This window comes from Ochotona princeps, chromosome 1 (genome assembly GCF_030435755.1).
Source record: "Ochotona princeps isolate mOchPri1 chromosome 1, mOchPri1.hap1, whole genome shotgun sequence".
Classification (NCBI taxonomy): domain Eukaryota; kingdom Metazoa; phylum Chordata; class Mammalia; order Lagomorpha; family Ochotonidae; genus Ochotona; species Ochotona princeps.
This window is the reverse complement of record NC_080832.1, coordinates 112301621-112320169: the sequence shown is the minus strand read 5'-3', so window position 1 is coordinate 112320169 and position 18549 is coordinate 112301621. Positions and strand designations below refer to the sequence as shown.

Sequence of the window (18549 nt, the reverse complement as noted above, 5' to 3'; positions counted from 1 at the left end):
CTTGTCCTCTGCTGTGCCCTTCTTTTCTGTGACCTCATAATCTGCTAGTAATAGGATTAGTAGTTGGCTCAGCCCTTAGCTTTCAAGGAGTTTACATTTATAGGTCCGATTATTTGCAGGCAACCCAGGGTTGACTGGTCTGGGACAATAACTTCTCAGAATCACAGATTGGGATTCCAGGTGCTCTGAGGTTGTAGTTGTCTAGCAGTGTGTTGGATCTTCTTCTGCACAGTGCTTCCGTCTCAGAAAGGCATTCCAGGATGACTGAAGTTTTCCTATCAAATGTTGCTATGCTTTATGGTTAAGTTTATACTCTCATGATGTTGAGATATTTGAGGGGATTTTATAGTTTTGGGGGGTATCCTTTAGATGGCAAGGGGTTTCCATACTGCAGCAGAGAAGAATCTGTTCAACTCTCAGGTATGAAGAGCAGCTGAAACTATCACTGTCCCTGGAACAGAGCAGTCATTCTCCTGCCTGGATGGGCATCTCATGGCACTTGTCACGTTCAGGTTGCTGGAGAGGCTGTGAGTTGGTGCAGTAATTGGAATCTAGGATCATGCTTCTGTTTTACTGACTTCTCTTACTCTCCCTCCACCTCTCAGGGGACCTGGAGAAAGCAGTGACTGAACTTATCATCGATTTTGACACCAGTGCTGAAGAGGAGGGTCCCTACGAGGCACTATACAATGCTGTGTCCTGCCATTCCTTGGACAGCATGGCCAGTGGACGATCATCCGACCGGGACTCCACGAACAAGGAGGCTGAGACCCCAGGAGTGAGCACTGCTGCAGTGAGGCCTGTATGTGCCCAGGGCCCTCCTTTTCCAAGGCAGGGCGTGGGGTGGGCGGGCTGACAGGCTGCTCCGTGCCTCCGGGGGTCACTGGTAGGGGTGTGTCTTAGTGCCTCCTCACAAGGCAGAGGCCTGGGTCCCACTCAGTCTGCTCTTCACACAGCTCTACCATTTCTGTCATGCCCAGGGTGCTTAAAGCCATGGGTCTCAGCTTGAGGAAGAATGGCAGTTTTTCTCATTTCATTATAATCAGTTTGCATCTTTCCATTACTTCATTGGTTTTAGAACAAATGAAACATTTTATCTCTGTGTAGCCTTAGTGCTGCTTCTGTCTTGGCTACTATGTATGCTGTTTATTCTCTCTCTGGAGAGCAGAACAGTGCAGTGGAAGCAGCTCACTGAAGTGAGTTCCTGTCTGTGTGTGTTCTCTTGCCATTTGCCCTCAAGGAATTATACATTTGGACTTGGTCCGGTTCTGTCATTTGATCATCAGGGCCTCAGCAAGCCTTAGTCAGACGTATTTGCATTCCTGTTTTATCCAATTATGATGCCTCATCTGTTGAGATAACAGGATGGGAACAGCTTTGACTGTTTTCTTTCTGCCAGTCAGCCTGCTTGTCTTCCTGCTCCTTTCTTCATGCGTCGTTACTCCTTCTGGCCTTGCGCATGCTCTCAATGTTCCTGACTTCCTTTCCTCTCCCACCGTGTTGCATTGGCGGCTGAGGCCTGAGTCACCCGCTGATCTCCTTCTGTCCTGCCAGGCACAGTAGTGTAAGGGTCTGAGCGCTCCTGTTCGTTGAGCTGGCCATAGCTCTAACAGTGCTCACCCTAACTTTGAGACCCCCTGTCAGGTATGATCTTTCCTCCTTTTGGAAAGACTGGTCTCTCCTTTTTGGTGTGAATCTGGCATATGGCCATTTTGATGATCTTTTGCCTATTTGGCAATCATGCTTGGCTCAGGGTGGACGCTGGGAATGACCTGATACTTCTTATGTTGTTCTCTTTTGTTAGGCTCTTTGCTATACCCCGTCCAAAATAGTGCCAACATTTCAGTATAGATATTGGGAAGGTCTGTCAGGTTGTGGTCGCCCTCCACAGCAGATGATGCTAAGAATTGTGAGAGGTGAGAACAGGTGCACAGACTTAACTCCCACAGCCTAACACCTCTCTAGCTTCGGCTATTTCACCACAAATGAATTAAGAAGCCCAGCTGTGTTTAAAAAAAAAAAAAAAAAAAAAGCCTTGCTTTCAATGGTACTTACAGATGATGCCCATTAGGGGGAGCTGGAGCCTTTGCAAGAAGCAGCACAGGGTTCCTGAAGTGAACAATGGAGGTCTGTGATTGATTCACAAACTCTGTATTCCATTCTGCCCTAAGAACCTAGCCCAGTATGGTCTTAAGTAGGTGCTGAGGCTTCTGGGGTGCCTGTTTGTTGTTTCTACTGATGTATGTTGTAACTGTACTGTCTTCCTGTGGCTGAGGGACTGCTCTGTATCTTAATAACATGTGGATGGTGTATACAGATCAGCATTATACTTCCAGCCCCCTGTCCAAAGTTTTCACGTTAGAATGAAGAGGTGCATGGGGCCAGCATATTGGCTCAACTGGTTAATCCTTCACCTCCAAACACCACATCCATATGGGTGCCAGGTTGTGTCCCAGCTGCTTCACTTCCTATCCAGTTCCCTGTTTGTGACCTGGGAAATCATTAGAGGACGGCCCAAGGCTTTGGGACCCTGCACCCGCGTGGGAGACCTGGAAGAAGTTCCTGGCTCTCGGATTTGCTCAGCTGTGGTCATTGAGGCACTTGGGGAATGAATCAGCAGATGGAAGATTTTTCTCTCTGTTCTCCTTCTCTTTGTAAATCTGACTTTCCAATAAAAATGAATGAACCTTAAAAAAAAAAAAAGTGGTTTGGGGCTGGTGCTATGGCCAAACTAGTTAAGCCGACACCTGCAATGCCAGTATTCCTTATGGGTGCTGACTGGTATCCCAGCTGCTCCACTTCCAGCCTAGCTCTCTGCTAATGTTCCTGGGAAAGCAACATAGCTTGCCCAAAGTGTTTGGGCCCGTGCACCCATATGGGAGAACCAGATACAGCTCTTGGTTCTTGGCTTCTTCCTGGCCCAACCCTGGTCATTGCAGCCATTTGGGGAGTAAATTAGTAGATGGAAGATCTCCCTGTAACTCTTTTGAATAAATAAATAATTCTCTTAATTTTTTTTAATGAAGGAAAAAGAGGTGCATAGTTACTTCTGCCTTCTGATGTCCGTCGTGATCACTGCTTCACAGAAGGCGGTGTCCAGGCCTTTGCAGCTTTGTAGGAAGGATTCTATGGAGGGTCTTTTTGGGGGGGGTCTTAAGACTGGTTTACTGGTGGAGGATGTGGAGCTGCTCCTTTTGCTGTTTCCTGCCTTATAAGGTGGTCCTTGGATAAGGCTTGTGCTGCCACATTTCTATACCAAAGAAGGGTGGAAAATGGGGTGCAGTGATATAAGTGCATTTCAGTGTTCAGACTGGCTGTGAAGCTGTTGCCGTTAGGCTTCCGCCTGACTCCAAGAGGATTTGTCCTGTCCAGCAGGACAGTCAACGGGGTCGCAGCCACCTAGGAGAGAATGAAGGGACAAGAGACACAAAGAATGGACAGCAAGACAGTAGGTCTGATCAAGCTGTCAGTTTATTGATTTCAACTGAGGGTTTTTATATTCTTCAGTAACTAAGGCTCAGGGAAAGAGAAGCTGGGACGCAAGCCATGGTCTCAAGACCGATTGTTCTTGAGCAGCCACCATATCAACAATAGTAACCAACATATCGACAATAGCGTAGGTAATCAGTAACAAGATGTTGGTAAGTACAGCATCAATCACATTCTGAAACAGTTGCTAGGAACAATTGAAGCTAAGCGTGTGATTAGTTTCATAACTTCTTTCCCAAGCATCTAGCCAACCAGGGGTTTCCACTGTCCCATAGGTCTATATTCAAAATGGCTTCAGTGTGGCTATAGTGCACGGCTCCTGACATCTCCCCCTTTTTTCTATATATCAATGAAAGCGGCGAAAAGAGAAAGGTTTGTGAAGCAAGATAAGTGCTGCCTGTCTTAGGTTCATTCTGAGGGACCCTCAGCTCTTACCTGTCTCTGGGCAGTCCTGCCAGTCATCCAGGGCTCCCTGTCTTAGGTTGGCGGGGTATCAGAAAGGTGCCCGTCATTGGCTACACGCTTACTAGAAAAGGGGCCATATAACAATTCATAGCTGGAGCATGTATTCCCCGGCAACGCTGCCATAAATGACAGTCCTGTTGGGAAACACTGCTCCAACCGTAAACGGCCACATTACCTTAGACGAACCGGTTAGAAGACTGGAGCCGCATGGCATGATGTGGGGGGTTATCACTTGGGGAGTCCCGCCCAGGGCATGCGGGGTCTCTGTCTTAGATTGATTGCCAGTCCTGTCAGGTCTTACCCATCTCTGGCTACCTATTAACACATCATGCTCAGCCAAACTTGAGTGCTAGGATTTCCCACAGCCAGTGCCATCATGGCTTGTCCAATGACAACTTGCTCCCAGGCCTGCTGTTTGCGCATGCAGTACAGGAAGAGCATGGCAACTACTAGTGCAGCAACCATCGAGGTTTCTAAGGCCATCATCCTGCTCCATTCCTTCAACATGCAGGCTGCCAGTTTAATGCCATTTAGAATAACTTCTCCTGACATGAGTGGAACTGGGGTCTCATTTACTTTAATTATACTGGTGGCTAACTGGTGAAATTTAGGAAGGTGCTAGACCATTGTCCCTGGAGGTATTGATTGATTTTTATCACTCTGGCCAAAACATTGTGGACTTTTACTGGAGTGACACATATATGATGGTATATTGGGGAGTAGCTGGCTGGTGAGATTCAAAAGGACATACTTAACAATGTACAAGTATTGTTAAAACTACTAACATTCAAGAATCTTATAACAATAACATTGTTACATGTACACAAGACAATTTTACCAGGAACCGGAGACCCTAACTGCCCATTATCCCATCTAGCTCCTACATTTACAAACAGAGAAATGGACCCCAACTGCTTTTAGGGAAAAGGGACGCCGTCATCTGTTCTTAACTACTTCCTGCTGAGAGGGGGGCGCCGTTGGGTAACAGCAGCTGTAGGGGATCCATCTAGTGGTTCCTGATAGAAGGCAGAAGTCATTAGGTGTTCGATGTACATTCTGGCACTTGAAAGGTTTCTCTTTCTTGAAGTCTAAATAACAAGACATAACATAGTTAACTTTCCCAGCCTAGCAGGTTGTGAGTTCGGTTAGCAGTTTGAATACTTGAGCTTCAGAACTTAGATGTAAAAGAATTGTTAGGTTTCAATCTTTGTCAGAGTAAACTTTAATTTAAGACTGGACTAGATTTACACCTGTCTAAATTAACTCCTTTAAGTCTCAAATTTTGGAACATATTCAATAAGCTCAATGGAATACATGAAACTTCTTTTAGCTGCATAAAATTGCTAACCTAGATCAATCAGAAGGCACAGTAACAATGTAAGGATTAGCATACAGCATCAGGATATAAGACCATCACAGGACAGGTAAATGCAAGCTGACTTATTAGAGCAAAAGAGTTAAATATTCAGACCTAACCAAAACTGAGATGATAAATCTTTATACTAAAATACAGCAAGATGTACTATTACTTTTACTATAACTCTAAATATATGGTCCTGCATGGGAAGTCAGTGTACACAGTGACTCTAGTGGATTTAACAAATTAGCACTCTTATATGTGACGTCAGTTATCACCTGAGGCTCCAGACACGCAATGTTTAGGCTGTGGAAGCCTCTTGAATCAACAACAACCCCATCAGACCTGGCAACACACAAAGTGGAAGTTCTCTCCTCCATTGAGAGAAGAGCACAACCATCCTCGGTGGTTGCTTCTTTGCACTGGGGCGTGGACCACTGAGTTCCTTCACGGAGGGACACTCTTAGCAGCAGTGTCCTGGCATTCCACACCTGATATGCTTGCTCTCTTGCTGGCTCTCCTGTCAGATCAGAATGCCTTTGGGCTGATTCTGAGGCCACTGAGTGCTTCTTAAAATTGACAGTCTATGAGTCTGCTGTAAGAGCTGTTTCCCATGTTGGAGCATTTTAACATTCTCTGACATCTGAATTATCATTAAACACTTGCATACATATACCCATATATTTTCCATCTAGCTTATGAGGATTTGGGCTCCCACGGCCAATCTTGAAACTGTACGCTAGCAGTAAGTCCATTTAAAATCGTATAGAACTATTGAGCTGAACAGATCTTATAGGTCCTAAGAAAACAGTAACAGACATGACTCTCTAAGAGCCTAATTATGCATCTATACATAATTTTTAAAAAGGATTTAGCTTAGCAATTTTCATTCATAAACATGTACATGCATATCAGATAACACACATAAAACAAAACAGCTTTTGTAACAGCTAGTTGAGAATTCTGTTAAGTATATTCAAGTTACCAATTGTTTAGAGTTATATTTTGCTCTTAGTAATCTGAATAAACCAAAACTATAGTTTACAATTAAACTTTAGCTTTAATGAATACAATAGGCTTGCTGGAATCCTAGAAAATAAAATATCTATGTTTAGCATTGTGATACCACCTGTAGAATTTTACAAACTCTTGTACTTTTTAGACTTAGCCATCCTGGCTTCCCACTGGCAAAGTTTCCCAATGTCTTTTCTGCAATCCCCTCTCACCCCCAATTTAATTTTTTTTTTAGATTTAATTAATTATTTGTCTCACAATTAACTTCATTAGCAGAAAGATACAACCTTTGAAACACATTCTTCTGAGTTTGAGACTACTAGGGGCCTATTTAGAAATTCCAGAACCAGAAGAGTTAAACCTATTAAATATGCCAAGAGTTCTTAAAGTATCTGATCAAAGATTCCTCATTATAATATCCATTCATTTAGTCAGACTGATTCAAACAACACATCAAAAAAATTTTTTTATCACTTATAAATGATCACCCAAACATTTTAAAGTAAATACATACCAAAAAATACTCTTAAACACAGTTCTTTTAAATCATGAGAATTTAACAAAGACAATATACAGAACACAAGGGATTATCTAACTGACAGGCAAAATGTATATTTCCTTAGTCAGTCACCAAAAGGGAAATATAACCTTAAACATGGGAATTAGTGCATAAAATCATCTCTTAACTGTTTAAGAACTGTAACAAACTCAAAGGTTGGAACAAGAATGGAGCTTACTGAAGCTGGATAGGCAATTGACAAAGTCACCAATTAAACAGAGGCTATTTAAAGTTCAATGTTTCAATTTCTTCTTTTTTTTTTTTTTTTTCAATGCTTGCATTTTTTAACAGTTTTCACAATTGAAGATATTTTTACTTTTAGGTATTTACTAGCATTGCTATGTATGCACACTTCAAAAACTTTTTTTTTGAACACAGATATCAATTCTAACATCAGCATGTATTAGGTATTAATGTTAAAGACTTACACAATGTTGCAATAGTATCTTTAAAATTATAGCCAATTATACGCAAAGCTTACAAGATTCATTCCTCAACTTTTCTTAAGACATTTTCTTAATGAAAGGATACCAACTTTAAATACAATGGCTTTAAGCAATTTTCAATCATTTCTCATAATTCATGGAAACACATTTTAGCACAAATCCTCCTCAAAACTGGGAAAGAGAAGTTTTTTCAGTCTTCTTCTAGCTGATTTGGAAATTTTTCCCTTTTAAAATGAAGGCAGATAAGAATCACCACAACAGTGACAAAGTCAAAGTCCCAAATTTTTCAGAGGGCAGACTCCAATCATGCCCCTTCCTTGTTTTATGGCTGATGGGCCTGGAGTTTCCCCTCAGCTTCTGTTTTATTGAAGTCAAGAGAGCTGAAAAAACTTAAATTTAGCTGTTGTCTTCAGAGACTACCTTGGAATTTACTGAAGTTAGTTAACAGGTTTGGTTATCAATAAAATGAAAATTACTTAAAAGAAGATGTTAAAACACTGTTTTTCACAAAGAATCAGACTTCAACTCCATTGTTTTAAAGGCAAACATTCAGAAAATATACACATTATGACCAATTTTACTATACATCTTTAAAGAATTCGCTGTTCTCCTGCAAGGCAAAATCTCACATATTTCCTTGTAAGTAAGAACACAAGTAATTTACAATCTGGATCGATTTCATGAGTAGGAAACATTTTGACCAATGAACATAAATGCTCTTCTATTTTAATAGCATATATGATGCAATAAATTTAGCATAATTTTGTAATATTGAGATTATAATCCAAATTATTTTAAATGACAAGTACATTATTTAAATTTTATCTCAATCTTTGAGAGTTCCAGGGATCCTACTGGAACCCCCAAAGTCATGAGATTTGGTTTAAAACTCTGAAGAATTTAGAGGTCTAAATGAGTTAAACAAAAGTACCTTTAGCATTTAACTGAACATGTTGAATACTGTATGTTAGACTTAATCAATGCCAGGACAACACTATAAGCTGAAGACCAAACAGCAAGAAAATTACACACGAATTTTTTTTCAGTGGAGGTGGGGAGTCCGGTCTGGCCAGGTCCTGTTAAATTTGTTAGACCTCTCTAAAATTATTTACCAGGAGAGAGAAAAAGGGTTAGTCATGGTCCGTCCCATCTCTTCTGTCAGTCAGTCACACACGCACCAATTCAGAACAAGAACAACAACTTAACAATTCAAGACAAAGACACAACTGGAGAAAGAATATTAGAACAAAATTTAGTTTTGTCCGGACAAAAATAATAGAACACCAAGAATATTGACAAAACAAACATAAGCACAAACACCAAACATGTCGAAACAGAGACATATAACTCTCAAACCTGTTGCAACTTCCAGACTCTTCTTCAAAATACTTTAACCTGGAGATATTTTATAAAACAAGCACACATAGGTTCATCTCATGCTTTAAGTTAATTTAACAGTGGATTTGGAGCACTCTTTATCAGATTACTTTTGTTACGTCAAGTTACAGAACATATTTTTCTTTTCTTTTTTTTTTTTTTTTAATAAACCTTAAATGGCTTATCTTACCCTGCCTCTCTCAGCTAAGGGGTTGGGTAAAGAAGTGGGAGATGCATGCCTGAAAAGGACTCAATAAGGGCAAAGGTAAAAGGTGTCTGAGTGCCATAATCTTTCACTGCTTGCTTAACATTTTTTAGATCTTTAAACTGCAGTGGTTGATGTTCGTGGTGTGGTGTCCACCACCTCGTGCAGGGGTCTGAATAACAGGGCAGCATATTACACTCTTCTTGGGGAGAGCTGAAGCTTCACTCTTATGGGGTTCTATTACAGGCTCCTCTTCTAGTAATGAGGCAGGGGCTGAAGGAGCTGCTGCTTCTGAAGCATAAGGTGGAGGTGGGTGAGAGTCGTCATGATTGACTATTAGTCTGAGAGCGTATAGTTTCTGGGGCAGATTGATCAAGGGGCTTGGCACTGGACTCTGCCTCAATATCTATAATGACAGAAGATGGTCGAGAACCTGGGGAAGGTGAGGGGATAGGTGTGGACAGCCGAGAGTGACTCTTTTTAAGAGATGGTTCTCCCTCAAAAGCCAGATTCTGTAAATCTGGATGTTGAGACTTAATCTTTAAAATATCATAAATCAAAGTCCAATAATTCAAAGCAGTAACAGGAATTTTCTCAGATCCAAAAACCTCATAATAATCTTTAAAACAATCACCTACTCTACACCAAATTTTCTCATCAATAGAACCATCCTGGGGATGCCAGGAACAAATCAGACCAACAAAATCCAAAAAGGTTTTGAGGTCTTTCTTTTTCACCCTAATTCCTCGTGTCTTGAATGAATCTATAAGACCTTGCAAGAATAGGTCATGTTATGATAATGCTTGTCCCATCTTACCTTGGCTCCGTAAGATTTGCGCCGTGAATATTTCCCACGAGCTCGACTTCCGGCGGGTAAACCGTGAAACTGCTCAACCGGTGTTCCTTTCGACACCACGAGAGGCCTCTCCATGAATGATGGCACGGCGTTCTCTCTGTCGGTGGTCTGCACACATCCACGTTGGGCGCCAATTTGTCCTGTCCAGCAGGACAGTCAACGGGGTCGCAGCCACCTAGGAGAGAATGAAGGGACAAGAGACACATTGAATGGACAGCAAGACAGTAGGTCTGATCAAGCTGTCAGTTTATTGATTTCAACTGAGGGTTTTTATATTCTTCAGTAACTAAGGCTCAGGGAAAGAGAAGCTGGGACGCAAGCCATGGTCTCAAGACCGATTGTTCTTGAGCAGCCACCATATCAACAATAGTAACCAACATATCGACAATAGCGTAGGTAATCAGTAACAAGATGTTGGTAAGTACAGCATCAATCACATTCTGAAACAGTTGCTAGGAACAATTGAAGCTAAGCGTGTGATTAGTTTCATAACTTCTTTCCCAAGCATCTAGCCAACCAGGGGTTTCCACTGTCCCATAGGTCTATATTCAAAATGGCTTCAGTGTGGCTATAGTGCACGGCTCCTGACAGAGGATGAGAATCACCTATATGATTTGAGTGCAAAAAAGCTTGCTTAACAAAGGGGTCATGAATGCCAAACGCTGTCTCTGGTGGTTCTTCAAACATACGAAGCATGTTTCCTTAAAGGTTTCTCTGAGGTTCTCTCATTACTCAACATTCATCTCTGTCTTGGCTTTCTGAAATACTCCTGTTTGGGCAACCTGGTAAACTAACTACAAGCCAGGGAATTACCGGGCCTCTTAATCACTTTGGTAACAACGCTGGTTATCAAGCATGGCCAGGGCTGTGGCATACAAGGTGTGATGGCAGATCTCCCTTCAACCTTGAACTGTTAACTTTCCTTCACCACTATCATTTTGAGTGTTCATGAAATTGTCTACCCATGATCGGAAGAATCTGGTATCTCCTCTTCAGTGATGTAAATACTCCCACTCTAGGGCAGGATTTGGCAAACTGGAGCCCACAGGTAGTTAGCTGTCTGTTTTGGTACATAGTTTTATTGGAACACGGCCAAGTGTATTCATTTATATACAAGTATTGTGTGGCTGCTTTTGTCCTGCAGTGGCGGAGTTCATCTCAGAGCCCAACATATTTACTGTGGCCCTTTGAGAAAAATCTTGCCAATCCTGGTTCAGGGACAGACAGCTTTTCCTCTTGAATTGTTTTTAAATGTTATGAATAGGTTTTTCCTTTTTAAAAAGGGTGTAAATCAAATAGAGTTTTCATATACCAGTGGTATATAATACTTAGTATTGATGGAAGCGACCAAGCTTTTGAACTTTTGCTGATCATAAGTATAGACCGACATCAGAGTGTTTTAAATGTGAAACAGAAGTGATGTTTTTGTCCTTGATTATTTTCCTCGTTACTTCCTCTATAACTTTGGTTTAAGACTGTTTTACAACTTGATTCTTTTGATCTAGTGTTTCTTTTTTTCTTTTAAGAGTAGGCAATGTTGAGCCAGTGGTTTTCCTACACCGAAGCTTTATGGATCAGTATTTTGAAGGGCATTTTCTAAGAGGGCAGTTAAGTGTTTTTAGTGCTGGCATTTCTCACTGGGATCTAGGATATAAAACGGGTGTTTGTGATTGCTGCAATAAACATCGAAAACTGCAGAACATGCTGATTGTGTTGGAGACGGTTTGTGTGCTGGGGTCTTCATCTGTTCAGAGACTGCACCTTAACTTGAGTCTCTCTGGGAAATTTCTTTACCTTATTGTTTTTCATTTCCAGGGGCTAAGATTAGGGTAAACCAACAAGTGAGTTACATGGAAATGAGATGGTGGAATACTTACTTGATTTCTCTCTTGCAGAGGGAGCGGCCCCCGCCTCCAGCAAAGCCCCCGCCTGATGAAGAGGAGGAAGACAACCTGGATAAGAAGTATTTTCCTTTGGCAGCTTCTGAGGTAGAGGGCTGAGGGCTTTTTTTTTTTTTTGAAAATGACTTGTACCATGAGACCATGAAACTTTGCTTTCTTATTTTCTTATCAACTTCCTGGATTGTGAGTAGTAATCTGAAAGATGACCTTTCAAACTGATTAATTTGTGTAACATTTACATATATTTATCGTTATTTGTCCCTCTCTAGCTGACAAGCCCATTGTTGACTGGGGTTCCAGGTGGAATACAGAACACGTGAAGTTTCTCCTGACTCTAGTTAGCAGAATAGTCTCACTTTTTTGCTTTGATTCCTGTATTTTTTTGGATACAAAAATGTGATTATACTGTTTGCTAGACGGTGTCCCGTGACAGTCCAGATGTTCTAGTCTTGGGTGGTTCTGCCCCAGACTTCTTATTTATTTTTTGCATTTTTTTGTTCATTTCACATGCAGCAAATTGTGTCCCAGGACAAACAAATCGTGAATACTCATTTAGTACAGCAAATGAGTTGAATGGGATGGGCAAGCAGAACAACCAGAGAAAGTGATTTGAAAAGAATAGTCTGCTTTTTTAAAAAAATAAATTTTATTACGTCCAGATAACTCAGTCTTCTCACTTAGATCTGTGAAGGAAATTATACTTTCCTTGAACTTCTATCTTCAAAATGCTCTTCTAATGTCTTTTACCATATTGGGAATGCTGATTGACTACCTATTCAAAATATTATGTAATTGTAATTGCTACTTAGTAGCTCATTCAGTTCCCTATCATTCTTTAATTTAAAAAAAATCGGTAAATATCAGAGGTAAATCTCATTATGTTGTCCCTGAAAATTACAATAATTTTTTTTACAGTATTGCTGTGAACCAATTGTTCTTTTATTCACAATAAACACATGGAAGCAGAAGCATAGCCTTAGTTAAACAAAATGTGAAATACAAAGAAGCCCTTTTAAAGATGTAAAAATCTAATTGTTTGAGATAGGGAAAGATGTCTATGCTTCGTATAAATTCTGTCCATGTTTTAATTACAAAATATTCCTTATTATGTCTCAACTAAGAGTCTAGAACTGGACTGCTAGTGTGTACACGTGCGTGCAGCAAACATTTGCACATCTTATGTAAATTGAGCTTGCTTCCCAAGGACAAGCCTGGCAATGTGCAGCGTGTTCAGCTGGGCCTCTGTAAATGCCGTGCGTCAACTGTTTAGTAGAACTTCAGTTTAAGTTCCTAGTGCCCAAGGCAATACTGGATAACTAGGTCTTTCTTTTTTACCAGAGGCTTGCTTGCTTTTTTTTTTTTTTTTAAAGATTTTTATTATTATTGGAAAGCCGGATATACAGAGAGGAGGAGAGACAGAGAGGAAGATCTTCCATCCGATGTTTCACTCCCTAAGTGAGCCACAACGGGCCGATGCACGCCAATCCGAAGCCAGGAACCAGGAACCTCTTCCGGGTCTCCCACGCGGGTGCAGGGTCCCAAAGCTTTGGGCTGTCCTCAACTGCTTCCCCAGGCCACAAGCAGGGAGCTGGATGGGAAGTGGAGCTGCCGGGATGAGAACCGGTGCCCATATGGGATCCCGGGGCATTCAAGGCGAGGACTTTAGCCACTAGGCCATGCCGCCTTGCCCACCCAAGGCTTTCTAAAACAGTTTGGTAGTAACATGGTCTCAAGAGTTTTGAGAGACGAAGATCTTCTTATTGCTTTCCTGGATGGGAAACTCTGAGGTGTAGCTTCTAGAACTGATGTCTAAATAGTCTGGAATACCAGATCAAGTGGAACAGCACAGTCAGTCAGTATTTGGGAGACCATGAGACCTGTGAGTTTGCTTATTTACTGGGGGTTGTGATTACCTGGATGCGGATATGAGGCAGCCGAGCTTGTCATCCTTTTAATGAATCAGGCAGATGTTAGTCTAATGTGTGCAGTGAATGAGGAGATCTTTTACAAAGATCTTTTGAAGTTTGTGTTGTCCATCTTTGTTTCCCTTATCTCAAAGCTTTAATAAGCATAAACCTCATGTCTCAGGAGACGCTGGCTTAGTCAAGCTTCAAGTCCCTGTTCCTGAGCTTTGCCATCACCAGATGACCTGGAGGAGACTGTGAGGGAAGCTGGGGTATGCCTGACTCTGGAGAGCTTACTAGAGTGGTCATTGATTGTGAAACTGGCTTCAGCATTTCAGATGCATGTGTGCGCACATGCACATGTCTTTAAGATATTTTTGCCTCACAGAAGGAGCTGCCAGCTGCCCAAGAATGGACTCTGGTCTTCTCTCACTTTAGTTGTGCTAAATGTTCGTGGAGGGTGCAGCTGCCCACACCCCAGCTGGGCATTCACTGACCATAGTTAGGTAGCGACTATCTATAGTTTGGTCTATAGCAGAAAAACTTTCACATAGCAGAGAAAAAAAAAACATATTTTTTTTTCAGCTTTGATATATTGCCAACCCTGGAGGAAAGGACAAAAAAGATTAAGAAGTAAGTTAGTAAAGAGCAGAATCCTTTCTTTGAAAATCAGTTATTGACTTCTTCACTGTGACAGGTTTTTTTTTTTTTTAAGTGTTAACTGCTTTATTGTGAGCTCTTATTCCCATAGCTGTAGGGTCTGGGCGACACCAAGAGGAAAGTTGACTTACTCAGTGTCTGGATGTGAGTAGAAGATCCTGATTAGATATCTAAAGGCAAAACAAGGAGTTCTAAAACAGAGAAAAATTGAGAGCCAGGAAAAAAAAGTAAAAGCAGTGTGCCCCAGAGTCACAGGGAGCTGAATCGTACGGCCGCGGATGGACTGAGTTCTCTTTATATTCTTGGGCAGGTTCCTGATCTTCTCTAGGAATCAGATTTGTCACCTAAAATGAAAGGCCTGGAATCAGGTGCTCAGTAGCTGTGCCTTGGGAGGGTTAGAGTTCCTTCCAGATCTGAGATGGGCTGGCTCTCTGCTGCCGGTCATCTTGCACAAGAGCCAGGTGCAGAGTGAATGTAGATCCACTGGACTTGGTTTTCCAGGTGGAAATTACCAGCCTCATCCTGCTTGAGAATACAAGACACTATAGGCCTGGCACCCACGCTGGCAGTTAGCTCTGGGGAAGCATACCTGGGGCTCTGTAAGAGTTCTTACTGTGTGTAAAACTGGGGTGTCCAGGACTTGCACAAGTGATGGTACTGGGTATGTGTGAACCTGCAGAACACAAACTCCTGTCTGTAAACCCTGAGGTCTTAGGGAATGACACAGTGAAAACTGCCTAATGGTCCCCTCTTTGTTCCTTTCATTGCATTCCTAGGACTAAATAACAGAGGCAAATGGCTTGTGGTAATGAAATGGCTTTTAGTTTCCACGTGGCTTGTAGTAGTTAAGTAGAGGCTCCTGCGGTGCTTAGCAGAGTTTTCTGAAGAGGCCATTATTCCGCCTGTTGACAAACAGGAGTTCCATGTTGTCTAAGACTGCAGGAGTCCTTCGATAGACAGGAGCACAGTGAGTTGTGCCTTGAGGAAGCAAAGTCCTGATGAGTCCCAGTGGGTGGTGGGCCATGTTGGTGTAGGAGGAGGTTTGTGTGTGTGCCATGATGAATCCTAGTGGTTGGTGGGCCATGTCGACGTAGGAGGAGCTTTGTGTGTGTGCTGCAGAATGGATTTTGAAGGGTACCATTATTTGTCAGGACAAATTAGGAACTCCCCTGACACCCTTATTTGTGATGCTTTCCTTGTCCTAACCAAACTGCTGAAGCAGCGGTTTTGTGCTTGGGTTTGCCCTTGTAATGATTATTCTTCATTTGCCTGTGAAACATATAGGTTTCTTCAGACAGATGAGCCAGAATCATCTTTCAAAGCAAAGGTCTCTATTTTCTCTGCCACTGTGACTGTAGCACACTAGTCATGGCATTTCTGGCTTGGTTTGAGGGAAGGCATGGCTGCCCGGTGCCATGACCTGCTGTGGGCACCAGGCTCTCAGCTGACCAAAGCCACCTAGTTGGCAGGTGCCAGAGCCAGCTGTAATTGTTTCATCAGAGACAGTTGGCTGCCTGGGTTAGGCATTCCTCAGTAGACTTTCTCCACTGAAATTCATACTTCCTGGCCATTTGATTTTTCCAAGCAGAGATTGGTAGAAGTAATTTCAAATTGTGTATGGCACGCATTAATGTACTCAGAAGCTAGCTTTAGGGAAATTCTATCTTTTAATGCCCAGGGCCTGAATAGAAAGACAGTTCTTGAGATAGACCATTTTGTTTCTAGTAAATGTTGCATGTTGAGGGTCAGTCAAGAGTCATTTCTGGTTACCTTTTGAGAAGATGGGAAGAATTCCAGCGTTCTAATAGTGTTAGGAAAGCAGCATAGAGAGCGACAACTTGTAAGATGCAGCATGGCCACAGGTTATTTAGGAAGCAGGAAAGATCATGCAGAACATGGAGATGGGAGAGGCAAAGGGAAGGAACTTGGAACCTGTTCATCTTGTTTTCTCTGTTAAGATTTATTTCAATTTATTTGGAAATTAGAGTTACAGAGGAGGGGGAGGGAGGGAGAGAGATCTGTCTTCCTTCTACTGATTCACTCCCCAGATGACTGCCGTGACCAAGAATGGGCCAGACCAAAGCCAGGTGCCAGGAGTTTCTGAATCTTCCTTGTGGATGGCGGGGATCCAGATACTTGGGCTTTCTTCTTCTTTTCCCAGGCACATTAGCAGTGAGCTGGATCAGAGGTGGATCCTCCGGGATTCAAACTGGTGTCCATTTGGGATGCCAGTGTTGCAGGTGGTAGCTTTACCTGTTGTGCCACAGTGCTAGTCACTTATTGATCCTTTTTAAGAGATACTATGAGGAAAGGAAAGGGTAGCATTCTAGTCAAAAGCCATTGAAATTTGAGGTATAGATGTCAACTCGTGAAGTGATTTGATTCCTTGTGATATTTGAATTACGCAGTTTTTCCCGTCCTCCCTTCCTCTCCTGTGAAAGATGAATCAGAAGCCTTACATTTGTTAATATTGATTTTATTTTTATTGGAAAGTCAGATTCACAGAGAGAAGGAGGGACAGAGAGAAAGATCTTCCATCTGCTGGTTTAGTCCCTAAATGTCCATAATGTCCACAATGGCCAAAGCTGAGCTGATCCGGAGCCAGGAGCCAGGAGCTTCTTCCAGGTCTCCCACATGGGTGTAGGCTCCCAAGGCTTTGGGTATCCTCAGCTGCTTTCCCAGGTCACAAGCAGGGAGCTGAATGGGAAGTGGGGCAGCTGGGACATGACTGGGCAACCATATGGGATCCTGCACGTGCAAGGCGAGGACTTTAGCCACTAGACTACCGCACTGGACCCATTAACCTTACATTTGTTCAGCACCACCAGAATTAGTGTTCAGTCATTTGCACAAGAAGTACTGGGTGTTTCTCTTCCTTAGGTCCTGGCTGCGAGACCTAGGATTCAAGGGAGTGGAGCCAGGGAAGAAGACGAGCACCCATACGAGCTGTTGTTAACAGCGGAGACCAAGAAGCTGGTGTCAGTGGACAATAAAGTCAAAGGTACAGCCCCCACACCTGGGAGAACAACCCCCAAAAGGGGTTTTAAAGTTTGCCATGTTTGTTGGGAGGGGAAGAACCCATAGCTGTGACACTGTCTGGGCTGGGGCATTTGGGTTTGCAGCAGTCTGGGGATGTGGATGTTTGCATCATGGCCTTTCATTTTCGGTTCTTGGACTATATTCCTGGGTTGGTTGGCCATACTGTGCAGCTTGTGAAGTAAAGAAAAGGTTAGGGCAGAGTAGGTGGTAACTGTGGGAAGAGAGACTGCCAGAATCTGGTCCAGGGTCTGCAGTCACAAGCCCACAAGTTAGTGCTGCGGAAAGGCAAGTTCAACCACTCAGTCCCTTTGGGTTCAGGCTGATGGTACAGACTGCTTCTAAGTCCTGACCTCAGAGCGGCGCACTCCTAGGAAGGGGCCCGTGATTGGTTGCCACCCCGTAACTAGAGTGCTCTGTCGCCTTGGCCTACTTTCCTGGCCTCTGCACAAGTCAGCCTTCTCTGTGAGGGAGTGAATGCCGCAGGACTGAGATCCAGGCTGCCAGTGTAAACGCAGTCACAGCAGAGGTGAGGGAGCACTGCTGGGGGATCCGTGTCGAACCAGAGGGGCAGTGCGGGTGGCAAAGCCATTCGCAGGAAGCCCTGCAGCCTTGCCCGTCTCACTGTGATCTGCAGGTACTAGGTTGTTTGTGGTATATTCATGTCTCCTTTGGCTTCTAAGATAATGCATGGTTCAGGTAAGCTGGGGTTGATGAGAGGGTTTCCTTTAAAATCCCTTTGCTAAACATGTCAGGGGGAAGGGGCTGGTGGACAGGTGTGTGCCTAAGTGTATGATATTGTAGGCCTTATTTGTAATAGTTCTGGTTAAAAGATTTTCTTCCTGGCATGCAGAATCTTTGTGGTCATTTTTGTAGTAGTTTTCAAATTGGTTTGACATTTTATGGTTTCTACTTAGAGCTGTTTTTTTTTTTTAAAGAAGTTTTTAATTTAGATACAGTAAAATTAATGATTTTCATGTGCAGGTCTGTGAGTTTCAGCAAATATATACACTTGTGTAGCTGCCACCACGATCAAAATATAGAGCAGTTTGATCTCAGCAAAAAACTTTTCTCATGGTCTTCTTTATCAGCCTTTTCCCCCTTCCTCATCGGTGGTAAGCACTGCCCTGACTGTCCCAAGGACTTTGCCTTTTACAGGATGTAATATTCACAGACTCATACCACAAGTGCCTTCTCTTGAGTCTGACCCTTCTCACTTAGCATAATAAGTTTGAAATTCATCTGTGTTGTTACATATTTTGAAGGTTTGTTTCTTTTCA

The 18549-nt window shown here is 42.6% G+C and overlaps 1 protein-coding gene across 7 annotated transcripts in view; it reads left to right on the top strand.

The window, feature by feature from the left end:
• The window catches only part of ANKS1A (ankyrin repeat and sterile alpha motif domain containing 1A), a 202553-nt gene that overhangs the window by 95821 nt on the left and 88183 nt on the right, over window positions 1–18549 (top strand). For 6 of the 7 annotated variants that reach the window (XM_058664222.1, XM_058664235.1, XM_058664220.1 and 3 more), the window contains 3 exons: window positions 606–802; window positions 11664–11756; window positions 17114–17234. In XM_058664222.1, coding sequence (XP_058520205.1) covers window positions 606–802; window positions 11664–11756; window positions 17114–17234 — 411 coding nt within the window. The remainder of the gene's footprint in view (window positions 1–605; window positions 803–11663; window positions 11757–17113; window positions 17235–18549) is intronic. The other variant, XM_058664230.1, reaches the window with a different exon arrangement.